Below are 15,113 nucleotides of genomic sequence, written 5' to 3' on the forward strand. Positions count from 1 at the left end.
CTCCTGTTCCCCCCCCCAGGTGTCTGTGTCTAAAAAGACACCAGTGAGATTGGATTAGGGCCCACCCTAATAGGCTCATTATTTTATTCTTTTGCTTTTTTCTAGGGCCCAGGTGCAGCATTTGGAAATTCTCAGGCTAGGGGCCGAATTGGAGCTACAGCTACTGGCCTGCACCACAGCAACATAGGATCCGACCCACTTCTGCAACCTACACCACAGCTCAAAGCACCACCAGATCCCCAACCCACTGAGGCCAGGGATGGAACCCACATCCTTATGGGTACTAATTGGGTTCATTACCACTGAGCCACAATGGAAACTCCCTAATGGGCTCATTTTAACTTAGATTACTTTTTTAAAGGCCCTGTCTCCAAATATGGTCACATTCTGAGAGACTGGGGACTAGGCCTGTCGAATATGAATTATGGGGGGACCACAGTTCAGCCTATCACACACGTCTGTAGGTGTGTGTGTGTGTGTAGGTATTTACAAAGTGTTTAACTTTGATACTTGCATAGATTTACCTCATAACTTAGTGGTTTTTCCAAACTTAGGTAATCTTTTCGGTAAACTTTTTCCAGCTAAATATTCAGGGATTAGATTAGTTGGCAGTCAAGAAGTCTGCAGCTGGGTAGCAAAAATTGTTCAGAACGTGTAGACAGGCTGATGGAAGGGAGAGTAATCCAGCTTTGTACCGTGACTTACAGGGACCTGGTGAACGGAGGTAATTGACCAAACAGCACTGACATGTCACACTAGGAGGAACCAAACCTGACTGGATAGCTTTGGCCTTCGAAGTGACAAGTAACTGATGGGAGAGCTCTTCACGCAGCAGCAAAAGGTAGCTGAAAACTAATTCTTTTAAGAAAGTAAAACATGCTTGATTGGCTGGTATTACAAAGATGAGAAGTAGGGAAAAAGCCAGAGTTGGGGAGCAAAGCAGACCACCTTGGTGGCAGGAGGTGTGGAAGCAGCTGCAGAGCCCTGAGCCCTGAGGGAGCAGCCAGGAGGGGAGAATGGGACGAGGGGCTGGGGGCCCGGTGTGGGGACTGAATGCCACCTGGCCTCAGGCTGGCTCTGTGATGTCCGGTGCTTTTGTGCTGTTTGTGGACGTAAAGCCTTTGAGACAGAGTTCAGTTTTAAGAGAAAGGCAAACTGTTGAACTTGAGAGGATGGACAGATGTACCTTTGACACTCACTGTAGCAATTGCAGTGTGCTGTGGGGCAGATGGAAACCTGCATCTGTCCGTGCACTTCTTAAATGTTTGCGTCCCCTTCTTCCCCCCCACCCCCCCGCCCCGGGAAAAACTCCTTAGTTGAAGTTAAAACATCGTAGATGTGTTTTACGTTTCTGTAAAAACTGGGGAAAGCTTTCATTGTACTATCCTGGCCCTGTGACACCCTGTGACTCTGGTTCCCCAGCACCAGCGGCTTGTGGGCCAGGGCAGTGCTAGGGAAGAAAGGGGATCTCTGTAGTCGGTGCATTCTGGGAAGCCCCCATCCTGGACGTCAACCAGGATGTGCTGTCGAGACCACGCAGTGCAAGCACACGGGGGCAGCAGGCAGAGCAGAGCGGAGACCAGTGGTCTCGTGGGCACCGCTCGAGGGGCCTAGGAAATGAAAGGGGACAGGAGCGGATTTGTGCTTTTGATCTGGATCGCTTTGCGAGTGCTGATGCACATTCCAGATCTAATGCTGACTTGCATGTGCTCAGTGGGGCCTGATACCCAGGGTGCTACTGACGTTGCACAGTTACTCTTGTGTTCCAGAACTTTCCATGGCATCACCTACTACTGGATATGAGCTTTGCCAGCTCTTTTGCTTTTTTGGTGTTCTTTTGCTTTCCTATTGATCAGCCCCTGGTTTTCCGGTTACAGCAGTCCCCCGGTTCCATCCTTCCAGCTGTCCCATCCACATGCCCACAGGCTTTCCCCACACAGCCCACCCTGAGGTCCCCACCCCCCACTCCCTTGCTGGAGCTCTCTCAAAGAGACAGTCATAAATGAAACCTGACACCTTACTACACTGATCTACTCGCACAGGGCTCTTTGCAGGGTGCCACTGTTATGTGGCTGAGCAGGGATCCCTACCTTCTCCACCCTACAACCTCCTGCCGGAACGCCACGCCCTCTGTGTTACAGGCTCCTTGAGGGCAAAGCAAACTATACAGTAAATACGTGTGTGGGTCTCTCCAATGAGCATGGCTAAAATCATGCCTGGATTTTTAGCTGAGAATCTTTTTCTGCCTCGTTTGAGGCGATCTGAGTTCTATAAAATGAGTTACAATATATGTTAGTTTGCAGACTTCGAGAAGGGAAACAGGACCAAAGTGGTATAGTCGTGGTGGGGTGAGCACTTACAAAATTTCATAGTAAACTTCCACAATCTTGGACAAACATCTTTATTTAGGAAATCAAATAAATAGGATAAAAAATTACGGTAGCAACTTAACACAAGAATACAAGGCCAAACTTAGAATTACTTGCTCAGGTTACTCAGAATGGAACAGAATTCTTCAAGTGCTCACAACTAGCACAGAAAAAACCCGAATATGACTTGATTTTCAGTGGACGTTTACTGGTTACAGTAAGATCCCACGCTGTCACCGCACAGCGACCACTCCCGCCCACTCCTGTACACAGCCGAAATGGCCAGGAGTGCACGTGCTGATGGAACACAAGCTTGTCTGTTTCCAGCTCCAAAACTGCCTTACAACTTTTTACTACAGGGGTCAACAGGTTCCCTTGCTCTTCAGTGTTACCGTCTGAGGGAAAGGAAACATAAGGACATAAACTGTCACTTTGGTCCTAGCCTTCCAGTTTGCCAACACGGATCCAGGATTCTAGGTTACAGCAGCATCACTGTTCCCAGTCTCACCGGGCAGGCGTGTGGCATTTGGCCCGGCCAGAGCTGTGAGCTCTGGCTTGTTGGGTAGTGCCCTGTACACTGCCTGTACGTTTTCCTGACATCTCTAGATGTATAGATCAGCCCATCTCTGTGCTGGCAACTTCATTCCCTACTGCTTAGAAGCTTTTTAGCTTTCAATCTGCCTACCAAATCTTTACCATGACATCTGCTTCTGGGTTGTTACACCAATATCAAACTATCTGAATGAGGAAAGGCAAAAGCTTATTCTCAGTTTTTAAAATAAAAATATTTTCAAGATTATCAGCAAAGAGCTCTTTATAAATAACACTGTCCACAAGCACATATCAACCTGTTGATAACCGTAAGAAACTGAATGTACTATTTTTAAATATAAAAGCAATTTCATTAGGTGTAGATAAATCAAGGCTACAAGAAAAACTTTTCCATGCTATTTAATCAAGTTACTTACAATGTACACGTTTTTGAGTATACCCCTTGTAGTGACATTGTTTATTTCTGAATTTTCTGCATTCAGCTTAAAAGGTGTTTCTTCCCAAGAAACTGAACTTTTCTGTCAAATGCGCTTGATCGAATAGGAGAATTGGGTTCATAAAATGGATTCATTGCAAACTAGGAGAGAAGAAGGTATTAAAGTGAGCTGGCGAAGTAAAAAGGCTGCCAAATCATAGATCTCTAAAAGGCAATTATTTTAAACTTTTAAATTAAGTCATCAAAGACATTCAAAAGTCTGAAGACCACATTTTTAAGTTTCAGTGAAAAATGTTCCATTGTCAAATAGTAATGTTTCCTTAAGGAAATGTTTGTCTTGATGTTTTAGAGAACTACCCGCGGCAAAACTAACGGTGCTAAGTGCTGCCTCTGTGCGCTAAACCAACTTCCAGGACTCACCTTGTGCGTGAAATACTAATCCACTCACGACCATTACAAAGATGTGGATTAACCTGGAAGGCTCCTTGGCTACATAAAACAAACTCAAAATCTGCCGCATGCTTAGAGTGAAGGAAAAAGTTATACCATACTGCTAGTAAAAGTTCCTCTTGTGTGGCAATTTTTTAACATTCAGGTTTTTAAGACTCTCCTTTAACACAAAGTGATCAGTTTCTCAGATAATGTAGTTTGTAAATCATAATATATGTGAAAGAAAATTAGTCCTGAATGGAATCATGAATGAGGAAAGGAGTTACCCACTTTTACACCTTAATCACTTGATGCTGTCCATCTTTAAAAGGGGGCTAAATATTCTTATTTGCTGCTTCTGACTAGGAATATTAACTGTGCTGATATGCAAAAAATTTTGTCCAAATACAGACGATTTAAATTATTAAGAATACACTGTCAGCACTGCAGTTTAACTACTGACTTATGACCATTTCAGTTTTTCTAATTACGTATCAAGAAATGCAGGGGGCCGCTTTCTCCCCGAGTGACTCTTTGATAATACATGAAATCACCTCCTACCAGCTGATACTTTATACTCATGGCCCTGTAACTTAAGTACATGGAAGACATTTTAGATTAAAATTATGAAGCAACTTCCCTTAGGTAGACTGCTTGTCTCTCTTTAGGGTTCCCTCATAGAATCAACTGTATGCACCAAAAGGGGGAGAATGAAACAATGCAAAAGTAACCAGTGCTAGTTGTTGTCCTACAGGCATGCTAAGGGGGGGGGACCCGCCTGGTGAGGGAGCTGCCTCGACAAGCCAGTGTCCTGCCCAAGTTGGAATCCCTTTTATAATCAGATGTTGCAAGGTCCAGAACATATCATACCTTTATGTATAAATCATAGACATCAGTAAAGAAGTTCTTTATTCCGTCTTCTTGCCTTACGTCATGCAGCATGATAAATCTCATATGTGAAATAATTAAGGTATAATCTCTTTAGAAATGAAAACTGAAAAGCAGTCAGTTGATACATTCTTCAGAGTAGTCACATGCAGTGTATTTTGCGAAGGAAAACTTGAATCCATCACCTGGGTTCAAAATTATGTCAGTTTTATCTTGAAGAGCATATAATCTTTTTAAGTTAGAAAATAACTACAAAATAAAGTCACCCTTGATAGGATTCAGATAAAACTTAATTTTATATGAGACTTGATTTTCTTTGTTTCTTTCTTTTTTCTCTTTATGGCAGCACCCGCAGCATATGGAAAGTTCCAGGGCTAGGGGCTGAATGGGAGCTACTGCCACCAACTACACCACAGCCACAGCAACGCCAGAGCTGAGCCACATCTGCGACCTACACAGCTCATGGCAATGCCAGATCCTTAACCGAGTGGGACCAGGGATTGAACCTGTGTCCTCACAGACACTATGTCAGGTTCTTCACCTGCTGAGCCACAATGGGAACTCTAAGACTTTAGTTTTAAAGCTGTTAAAAGGAGAGTGTTTTTTGCCTCTAAAGAAAGAAAAGCCCTGTAAATTCAATTTTTACCTGATACTTTGCAGTCCAGACTCAAAGCCTGGCATGTGGGTCCCACATGGTTTAATCTGTTACCCCAACCCTTGGTTAGATCTCCTTATTACATAGATAAGGATATGACCCGCAGTTACAAATGCCGAGACAAACCACTCATTGAACTTGTCCACAGTCTTCAAGTACATGTTGTTTGACAGCCACATGTTCTCGTCCACCAGGTCGAGAGCAGCGTGTGCTATGAACTGGTTCAGGTGGCGGTGATCGTCCTAGGTGACAGCGAGCAGCACCAGATTAACATTCACACACAGTGTCAAAAACGGAACACTTCATTCTGTAAATGTCACACACAGCTTTCTCCGGGGAGGGAGGAGCTTGCTGCTTTTACTTCGATTCTTAGTCAGGAGACTTACAAAGGTCTTCAGTGTTTTCACATCATTTTCTATTTTCTAATTTGGTATTTAAACCTCAGCGAATGGAAATAGGCAGTTATTCAAGAAACTATATAGATTTTAATTTTATGAAGGAAGTTAGTAAATTTTCTAACCATTTAAGGATGTGAAAAACCAATACCACATTAAAAAAAAAGATCCTGCTTTCAAGAAGCTCACGTCTTTTTCGAGGAGGAAGACAGAAAAAACAGGTGGCCATGGATAAAGTAGAGCAGTTTCACAGGCTGGGGCGATGGGCGTGCTGGGGCGAGATGGGAGTGGCGGTGGGAGGCGGGCTCTGTGTGCAGTGACAGCGGGTGAGCAGGGGAGGCAGCCTGGCATAGCCGCCTGGAGCTGTAAGGAAGTCATGCGGCAGGAGGACCTGGGAATGGCTTGTGGCCAGGCTCAGCCTCAGCCCCATGCAGTCAGCTGTGCCGACAGCAGGAGAGAGGGGACTGTTCCACCAGAATGTCGAGAGGGAATCCACAACCTGGAGTGCAGTCTCGCCCCTGGGGAATTCTTACTTTCCAGATGCATTTTTCAACAGCTGTTAAAGGTTGGGTTTGTGCCCCTCGCCGCACTTCCTCTACTGGAGTCCTAACCCCCCTGGGCCCCAGGATGTGATCTTATTTGGAAATGGGGTCTTTACAGCGGTAACAGGTTAAAATGAGGACATCAGGGTGGGCCCTGGTCCAGTGTGACCTTATTTATTTATTTTTTTGCTTTTTAGGGTGGCATCTGAAGCATATGGAAGTTCCCAGGCTAGGGGTTGAATTGGGCTACAGCTGCCGGCCTATGCCATAGCCACAGCAATGCTGGATCCGAGGATCCGAGCCATGTCTGTGACCTACACCACAGCTCACACACACCCACGGAGAAGGCCAGGTGAGGCCTGGGGTTGTGCTGCCACCAGCTGGGAGGGGCCTGGGCAGACCTTCCCTAGCTGCTTGGAGAGGGCACAGCCCTGCTGACAGCTTGAGCTTAGACCTCTGGCCTCCAGAACCTCGAGGTAATACACTTCTGTTGTTCTAAGGCGCCCGGTTTTTGGTACTGTGTACAGTAACCCTAAGAACTTAATGTAACTTCCTTACTCAGGAGGCTGTTCCCCTGACTGGGCTGGACGAAGGCTGCTAGTTGCCCTGGAATCACTCACATAGGTAAAGTCTGTTTGTTTATCTTTTTTTTTTTTTTTTTTTTTGCTGTGCTGGAGGCATGTGGAAGTTCCTGGCACAAGGATTGAACTAGTGCCACAGCAGTGACCTAGGCCTCTGCAGTGACCAAGCCAGATCCTGAGCCACAAGGTAACTGTAGTTAAAGCATGTCTATACTGGACTCTTGTCACTGTGAGAAGGCTAATTTATTCATCGGGGAAATGGGTGTGTTCTGTGTCTGGCTCACAGCACTGTTTTCTTTCACACTGATGGTCAGACTTGAGAGTTGAGAAGGCAACCGTAGAAATGTTTTAAGAAGGTGAGTGGTAGCAGGAGAAAGAAGTCAGATCAAGTCGTGTGGCACAGTATTTTTATATGCAGTGCTTTGCTGACCACAAGGCCACTGGAGTGAGAGAAAAACCACAGATATGTAAGTAATCACACACCACACGCAGCACCGGGCTGGCTTCTTTCACCCTGTGGGACTGCAGAGCAAGGCCCGCTCCGCTGTGGTGGGTTCCTCGTTCCCTCATCTGTCCAGATCTCTTTCAGCTCTAAACTCACATCACATCATGACCCATGATCTCATACCACAACATACCAACTGGGAGGGAATTTTTTAAGGTTCCATACGCACTTTGGATTCTGCTTTTCCGGCTGGCAAAAACTCCATTTCAAAAACTGGATTGTCATGGTGACCAACAATGACAAAGTAGAAGCTTCCAGACATCGTCCTCAATATACAGCTCCTAATTAAATGAAAGTAATACATATTTTCAGTACTCAATACTGAAAACCAAAACTGGTTAACAGGAAGTGAAGAACTCCATTTTTTGGTTTTACTTAAACCTGAATTGCAGAGGAGGTGGCCCCTAAGCTTGGCAGGCTTCCCAGTATACCACTGTAGATACACGGCTTTTGAATGATACAAATGATTTCTCTGTGATATGCAGAATCCAGTTCTAGATTTTCATAGGGAAACTAGAAGACCGCTACTATGAAATCACAGAAACAACACTGTCATGATCTGAAAGTGTGGAACAGCCAGGCTACACTTGGACGGGACCAGTTAGTAGCAGTGCTGACACCTGGAAAGATCATAAAGGATGCTGATTAGGAAATAATTGGCTTGCCTTACAAAGTTTCAGGAAGGATGTTTCTGAGGAAGCTAAAAACCACTCTCCTGCATGTCACCTACAGAAAGGCACGCCCCTCTAGCCTTCATCTGCAGACCGTGTGCAGTGTCCAGCTTCCTACCCGAGGGTCTATGCTAGGAATGCAACGCTGCACATGGAAGAGCTTGAGGTATGCCTCTCAGACATGTCAGTGAGAGGAAGAAACAGTACCACCCCCACCCCCCACTGCACCTGCAGTATATGGAGGATCCTTAACCCACTGGGCCCGGCTGGGGATCAGAACGGGAATACCAGAGAGACAGGTTAGATCACTAGCCCACTACGCCCCAGCAGGAACTCCAACAAAGTTTTATTTTCTAGAAAAGAGGGACGAAATCATATCCAAAAAGGAAGACATTCTGGGGCATTAAGAGGTCTCGGAACTGCGGTTAATAGGCTTGCTCAAGGAATATAAGAGAAAGTGGAGGAGAAATCAATGATTCCATGGCTTTTAGCACAAAATCTGGACAGACAGATGGACAGACATGGATTTATGTGAGTCTTTGGACTCAGACAAAGCTAGTTTCACGGTAGCTCTGGCACAGGAGCCAGGCTCGGTCCTGGTGCTTCATTGGCCACCGTCGGATTCCTTCTGGGAAATCAGGATGACCGTGACCATTGTAGCCCCTCACGGTGAGTCTGTGAGTCTGCGGACGACACGACCTAGAGGCCGCAAAGCGCCCAGGGCAGGGTCTGGCTCCCAGGCGGTGCTCAGGAAATGTTCCTTAAAACCCTGCGGAAGAGTGCACCCCCGACCCAGACGGGCCCAGGAAGCCTCCTGGGGTTGGGAGGAATCTGCTTAACTGGGAGCCTGCAGTCTCGGGGAACGTACTCTGAGGTGTGTCAGAACCCAGGGCTCATCAAGCCCCACTGGGCTTCCATGGGTTCACACAGAACGTGTGGTGAACTCCAGAGATCTGAAGTGTGTTTCCTGGGCAAACAACGTTTCATAGAGAGAACCAGGGCACAGCTGGCACTTTTCACTCTGCAACTGGCAGAAAAGGCAGATAGGAGACTCTCCTGGCATGACGAGGTGAGTCAGACGGAAAAGGTTATTTGGGGCAGGGGCTGGCACACCACCGTCTGTGGGCCTATCTGGCCTGGGCCGTCCTCTCCCTGCCACTGTCATCTAAGGCTGCTTCTGCCCACAGCAGCAGAGGGGGGCCGTCACCCAGAGACCATCTGGCCCTTTACAGAACATGGTGGTCCCTGTTTTAAGGGAAAGATGAGAAAAAGTAAAACTGGACACAAAAGGCGAGAGCGATACAAAAGCTATGGGGAAGGAGGCGAACTGGCAATAATTCTCAAGCAAAAGTGAAGGGAGAGGGATGGGAGCTTGAAACTTAACAAGGTGCACAGTGACATCATCCATTCCTGCTGGAACAGGTTTCATAGCTGGAGTTTGCCAAGGGGAGGGCTTACTTTCTTCCAAACAAACACTGAAGCAGCAGCAGGGGAAAAAAATCCTGTAAGGAAATTATGTCTGCCCCTACACACATTTAAGAAGCTGCACAAGACAATATAGTATAAGGAAGATCGCTCCACACGCACACACACACACACCTAGACGCCTGGGAGAGAAGCCCCGGGCTCAGAAGCGCGGGAGCAGCCGCAGAAAGGGGGCTGCGGGCCATGCGGCATAAAGGCGCCACAGCAAGCTGCCCACGGTGTTACCCCACACGCAGCTGAAGAGCCAGGCAGGCAGCTCCGTCCCTCTGACGAGGAGAAGCTGGAAGGGGAAGTGGGGGAAAAGGAAGCCGAGTCTCAGGAAGGGACTGGGGCTTACAGGGCGGGGCGGGCGCCGAGCCGGGCCCCACGCTGGGCAGCGTGCTGTCTGGGAGGAGGGAGGCTTGCTCCCCGGCTCACCCTTCCCCTCGCTGAAACAGGGGCCCTCCCAGCATCTCCAGGGCCTCGAGGAGCGGGGGTCGCTGCAGAGCTGGCACTGGCCTAACCGGGAGCTGAGGCTTCGAAGAGGCTAGAACCGAGGATGTTTCCGCACGTGTGGCTGAGGCGACGCAGGGGAACAGCAAGGCGACGCTGCTCTTCACCGAGAAAGGGAGGAGGAAAGGGAAGGAAGAGGGAGGAAAAGGGACAGGCCGAGTTTGAAAATGCGGTGGAGCCAGAACAGCCGCCCCTCCCCAAGGGGCCCACACCCTGAACCCGGGAGCCTGTGCGGGCTGCTTTACCGGGCAAAGGGCTCAGGCCGCTCAGCAGCAGCCCGGCCAGCGGGCGGGGCGGAGCCGGGGCGGCGGGGCGGAGCTGGGGCGGCGGGGCGGGGCCCCGGGGCCTCCGCTGGGGCCTTAAAGGGAAAGGGGGCGGGCCCGCCCCGCGCGGGGCGGAGCTGTGGGAGGTGGCCCAGGGAGCGACGGCGAGGCCGGCTACAAAGACGGAGGAAGAGGCCGCGAGTCAAGGAACGCGGGAGGTTCGAGAAGCTGGAGAGGGCGAGAACACCCGTTCTCCTCAAGCGCCTCCGGAAAGGACTGCAGCCCAGTGAGACTCGGGTTGGACCTCTACGCTACAGAACGGTAAGCTGCTAATGTGTGTTGTTTTTAAGACACTGAACTTGTGGTAACTTGTTAAGGCCGTAGTAGCAAACTAACACCGTCAAGCTGCAAAATCTGCGGGTATAAGAAAAAGTAAGTACCAGCAGAAAAGTAGAAGGTGCGTCCTCCACAGAGTGGGGACACAAGGAGTTTGTTTACCATGGGACTCGGGTTTCAAGGCCCTGTGGAAAGAGGGGGTGTGGGAGGCTGGCAGTGGTACCCGGAGGTGAAGCCACTCAGAGCAATATGTGGGGTGAGTCTGAAGAGAACCGCCACTGTGCTTTTCCAGCAAGTATCCCCTCTACCCACAGCAGCTGAGCACATAAAAAGTGCTCAGAGCTCACAGAAGGGTGTGTGTGTGTGTGTGTCTGGAACGGAGTATGATGTTGGAATACAGGAAGGGGAATGGAGGAACGGGAGGCATGGGTGGGGGGCGGGGGTAAGGAATAATTGGCCTCTGTAAGGGAGAGAACCTTCTGGAAGCTTCAGTGCCGAGGCCCTTTAAGGCCCTCAGGGGCCTGATTGATGACACCTGTGTTCAAGTCACAAGCTACACCTTTGTGAGAAGGTGTTAAGGTTATTAAGGTGCCAATGAAGAAACCCTCCCTTCCAAGGGACAGCACTCCCACCTGTGGTGAAAACAGCAGTCTCTGGTGGATGGAGTGACAGCTACTTTCAAGAGAGGCAACTGAAGGACTCAACAAGGACTTGCCTGAGGTGGAAGAGCACGTGTGTAGGACGTAAGGAGGAGGGCCCTAACTAGTAAGGAGCAGAAAAAAGGACCGGGAAACTGAGGCTAGCACCAGAAGGGCAAAAGCCCGAAACGAGCTGACATCTGTGGAATAAATACGTTAAGAAAACAAAAGCCTTTCTAGGCTACAATCAGGAAAAAGCAAGGGAGAAGGTCGATTACCTCAAGCACCTGGTACCTAACGGCCAGAGGACACAGGTGTGCAGAATTGCAGTCTTCTCAAAGAATGATTTTCAGGAGTTCCCGTCGTGGCTCAGTGGTCATGAACCGGACTAGTATCCATGAGGACACAGGCCTCGCTCAGTGGGTTAAGGATTTGGCGTTGCCGTGAGCTGTGGTGTAGGTCACAGACACGGCTCGGAGGCTGTGTTGCTGTGGCTGTGGTGTAGGCCAGCAGCTGCCGCTCTGATTTGACTCCTAGTCTGGGGGTGTGGCCTTAAAAAGCCAAACGAGAAAAAAAAATGATTTTCACACAGCAAGTGGGGAAGAAATAAGGCTAGGCAAGCTGTGAACCTCAAGACAGGTAAGTTAAAGAAATATCTAGACCTTTCAACGAAGTCTTCCCCTCTCTGCAAATGAGGTATGTTGGGCTAACAGCTGTGGTTCTCTAACTACTGATCACTGACTTTGCAGAAATCCCAGGAACAGAAAAGCGCCCTGCTGCCAGAGTAACTGCTACTCCAACTTGAAACAAAAAAGGTTATCTCCCAGTTTGCAGCTGAGTACTTCCCAAGAGATGAAATTACCAACAGAAATATGTATCAAATGCCTGTCTTTGGTAAACACTGTGCTGGGAGCATTTGTGATAAACCAAGTCATTTCATGTGAATCTCTGGACAAAACGAAGAGATTACTACCCTCGTACGTGCAGTGTGAGAAGTCAGAGCAGACCTACACTGCTTGGTGTGGAAGGGAAATGGGAGGTGGTTAGGTGACCTGAAGCCTGGATGTCGGTCTGTGTATCCCCAGAGCCACAGCACTGCCCAGGGCCAAGAAGCACTCCTTCTCTGCTGAAGGAGGCACAGCTGGGAACTGACTGCAGTGTTAACTAAGTGCTTCCTGTCAGATGACAGCATGGGGTCTCGAGGAAAACAGCTGAGTTTGAGCTTGACCTAGTCTGTCTCAACGTTGGAATCAGTAACTAAGAGGAAGCCAGCTCGCACAGATAACGAGCTAAGGGCAGCTAATTGATTAGAAGACCAAAAGGAGAAAAAGGTGTCATGAACAGGACAGGATTTAAGAGGATTCGAAATAAAGTCCTGCACAACAGGATGAGGGAAACTAGAATAAGAGCAGTTCATTGCTTTTCTAATTGACTGCAAGCTCAATCAGAGGCAGGAATCTGATCCAGTGGTCAAAAAAGCTAATAGAATTCTAGGCTGTATTAAACACGATGTCCTCTTTACTAATAATATCTCTGGGGAACGTACTCACTGTTGGGAATCGCATTTTAAAAGGATCAATAATTCTGAACTGTGTGTGTTGGGAGGAGGGAGGCATCTAGGCTAGGGACTGTTCTGGAAACAAGACAAAAGCTAGCAAAAGCTACCGAAGGATGTTTAAACTGGTGGTGTCGGGGGAGAGCTTTTTTGTGGAGGGCGGGGGGAGTGGGGTATGGTACAGTCTTTAAATGTGAAGCTGTCTAATGGAAAAGGGATCGGACTAGGGATGGCAAATGGGTCTTGTGAGCTCATTCTAAGGAAATGGTGTGAGAGAGTCTGAGAAGACCCCTAGGGTGGTCAGCGGGAAGGAGGGCTGTGATCAATGATCGGCGAATGCTGTGGGTTTGGGAGAGGGCAGTGCCTATGTGAGTGCCAACTATTTGCTAGCTGTGAACTAGACAGACTTACTCCAAACTGTTCCAGAGGCCAAGCCTAGGACTGCTCCTCGCAGGTTACATGGAAAATTAGGTGGGTCCATATAATGGAGAACTTGGCAACAACTAAAGAACTTTGAGGCTGCCTGGTGAGAGGACTCCCCTTCCCCCACCCTCTTCACTGGAAGCGAGTAAGGGGAGGCTGAAAGGCCACTAGTGCCAGAGTGGGAGGATGAGCTCCATGAACTTAGAAGTCCCCTCCAAGACAACTTGGACTCCAGTCCCAAAACCATCCGTTTGTCCAGCAAACCTCTTTATATCCCCTATAGAAGAACTTCTAGAAAACCGCTCTGTGCTCCCAACAGCACTGGCTTCAGTCATTCTGTAGCCTTGGGGCTGCAAGAGTAACCTAGTGTGGCACAGGACGTGTCTCCTGCAATAAGCAGGATGGACAGTATTGACAATTCCTTAATAGGACATTTTCTATTAAAATTAGAAGCAATTCCTCTACCTCCAAGTGAGATGATGCTGGCTTTTAGATATTGAATCTAACTCTATGTAATCTGAGGACCAAAAGTGGGGGTAACAGGGTATTGAGGCACAGATGTGTTTTTATTTAACAGTATCTGCAACATGAACACCTTTGAACATGTTTCATCATTTCACTATTCTGCTCAAAAGCCTTAATGCTTCTCATCTACAAGATCAAGTACCAATATTTAAAACCTAGTCCTATGTTGCTGTGCATGGCTTTGCTCAATCTCACTTCCCTACATCGGCTAGAGTGGACTGGGCTACTTATTTTTTTTCTCCCCAGCTGTGATTGTGTCCACTCCAGTTAAGTTTCCTGGCCTGGCATACTCTCCCTGATTCCATGTGTAAACCTTACCCATCTTTTTAAGTCCAATCAAATCCCTCCTCAAATTATTTCCCAACACCAACCTACACACTCCCTACCTCCTGTTGAAGTCCTCTCACGCTTGATGTTTCTTACATTTTCTAAGCCTCGAATGACTAGGGGTCAAAATTCATTGTACTTATCACTGCTGTTCACACAGCCAGCACTGGCCCAATTCTGTCTTCGTAGGACTTAAATACCTCATACCCACTGGATGGGGCTCTGGAGTCAAGCAAGTTTCGTCTGCTCTTGAGAGTATCACGATTTTTTTTTTAAATTCTTTTGAGAATTTTCCCCTTCCTCCCATGCTTTCTGCCCACCATCCAAATCCTACCTAGCAAAGCCCTGATGAAGTCTTAAAATGTATCTTAGCCAATTCTCAGGCTTTAATGTTATTATTGCTTCTAGAGAGACTGGTTCCTTTTCTAATTAGATTTAAACATCGTAGGAACACAGTTCACCTATCTTCCTCACCGCACGCTCGGTTTTCCATGGGGGGCGATTATGCCTCCCAGGGAAGACCTGGCAATGTGGGGAGACATTCATGATTGTCACAACGGGGGGGGGGGGGGCCGAGTGCTACTGACATGTAATGGATAAAAACCAGGGATGCTGGTCAACATCCTATAGTACACAGGACAGCCTCACAAGAAAACATTTTCCGGCTCCAAACGCCAGTAGTGCCGCGGTTAACAAAACCGGGGTTACCTGAGTGGCCTAGTGAAAAAACAGAACAAGCAAAGCCCCAGAGTCCGCGCACGTTTGCCTGTTAAAGTGTGCACTGGCCGGGCGGGTTGGGCCCAGGGCAGAAGGGAGAGACTAGGTCAACAGCCGGGTCACGCGGGGCACAGGACGTCCCTAGAATCCCGGAGCCGCCCACTCACTCCGTCCCCTACCTGCGGCGAGACGCCGGCAACGGAAACGCCCAGTCAGTCCCCGCGGCAGAGACCCGCGCCCCACAGCTGCAGTGGGGACTCCCGAAGCTACCCTCGCGAGATTCCACAGCTGCGCTCCTGCGACACGTAGGCGGAGCTTCCGGCGGGAGT

The 15,113-nt window shown here is 48.4% G+C and overlaps 2 protein-coding genes across 8 annotated transcripts in view; one reads left to right on the forward strand and one right to left on the reverse strand.

Annotated features, from left to right (window-relative positions):
• Positions 1–2,385: 2,385 nt before the first annotated feature.
• Positions 2,386–15,071, reverse strand: TRAPPC2 (trafficking protein particle complex subunit 2). Of its 4 annotated transcripts, none has more exons than XR_014834562.1 (6): positions 14,964–15,068; positions 7,522–7,633; positions 5,427–5,571; positions 4,657–4,742; positions 3,338–3,498; positions 2,386–2,764 (listed from the first exon to the last, which is right to left on the reverse strand). XR_014834562.1 is itself a non-coding variant. In XM_085006216.1 (5 exons), exons 2-5 carry the CDS (start codon positions 7,612–7,614, stop codon positions 3,400–3,402), a joined length of 423 nt encoding a protein of 140 aa, XP_084862342.1. In that variant the 5' UTR covers positions 7,615–7,633; positions 14,964–15,068; the 3' UTR covers positions 2,386–3,399. The 4 variants fall into 4 exon arrangements, 2 of the variants coding, with proteins under 2 accessions (XP_084862342.1, NP_001231738.1); XR_014834561.1 differs by having other exon boundaries at positions 4,657–4,738; positions 5,423–5,571; XM_085006216.1 differs by having other exon boundaries at positions 2,386–3,498; positions 4,657–4,738; positions 5,423–5,571.
• Positions 10,442–15,113, forward strand: part of OFD1 (OFD1 centriole and centriolar satellite protein) — a 54,040-nt gene continuing 49,368 nt past the window's right edge. For all 4 annotated transcript variants that reach the window (XR_014835698.1, XM_005673436.4, XM_085008525.1 and 1 more), the window contains exon 1: positions 10,442–10,584. The gene's annotated coding sequence lies outside the window, so the exon portion shown is untranslated. The remainder of the gene's footprint in view (positions 10,585–15,113) is intronic.

Source organism: Sus scrofa, chromosome X (genome assembly GCF_054392235.1).
Source record: "Sus scrofa isolate SSC_HxYL_T2T_F1_AM1 chromosome X, Sscrofa_HxYL_maternal_Yorkshire_Landrace_v2.0, whole genome shotgun sequence".
NCBI lineage: Eukaryota > Metazoa > Chordata > Mammalia > Artiodactyla > Suidae > Sus > Sus scrofa.

What these genes read in the sequence shown, in the direction of transcription:
- TRAPPC2 (XM_085006216.1), bottom strand. Translation starts at nt 7,614, where the DNA reads ATGTCTGGAAGCTTCTACTTTGTCATTGTTGGTCACCATGACAATCCA. An exon ending in CCGGAAAAGCAGAATCCAAA is followed by an intron (nt 5,572 to 7,521) that starts GTGCGTATGGAA and finishes GCTGTCACCTAG; the next exon opens with GACGATCACCGCCACCTGAA. An exon ending in TTTGTAACTGCGGGTCATAT is followed by an intron (nt 4,739 to 5,422) that starts CCTTATCTATGT and finishes TATTTCACATAT; the next exon opens with GAGATTTATCATGCTGCATG.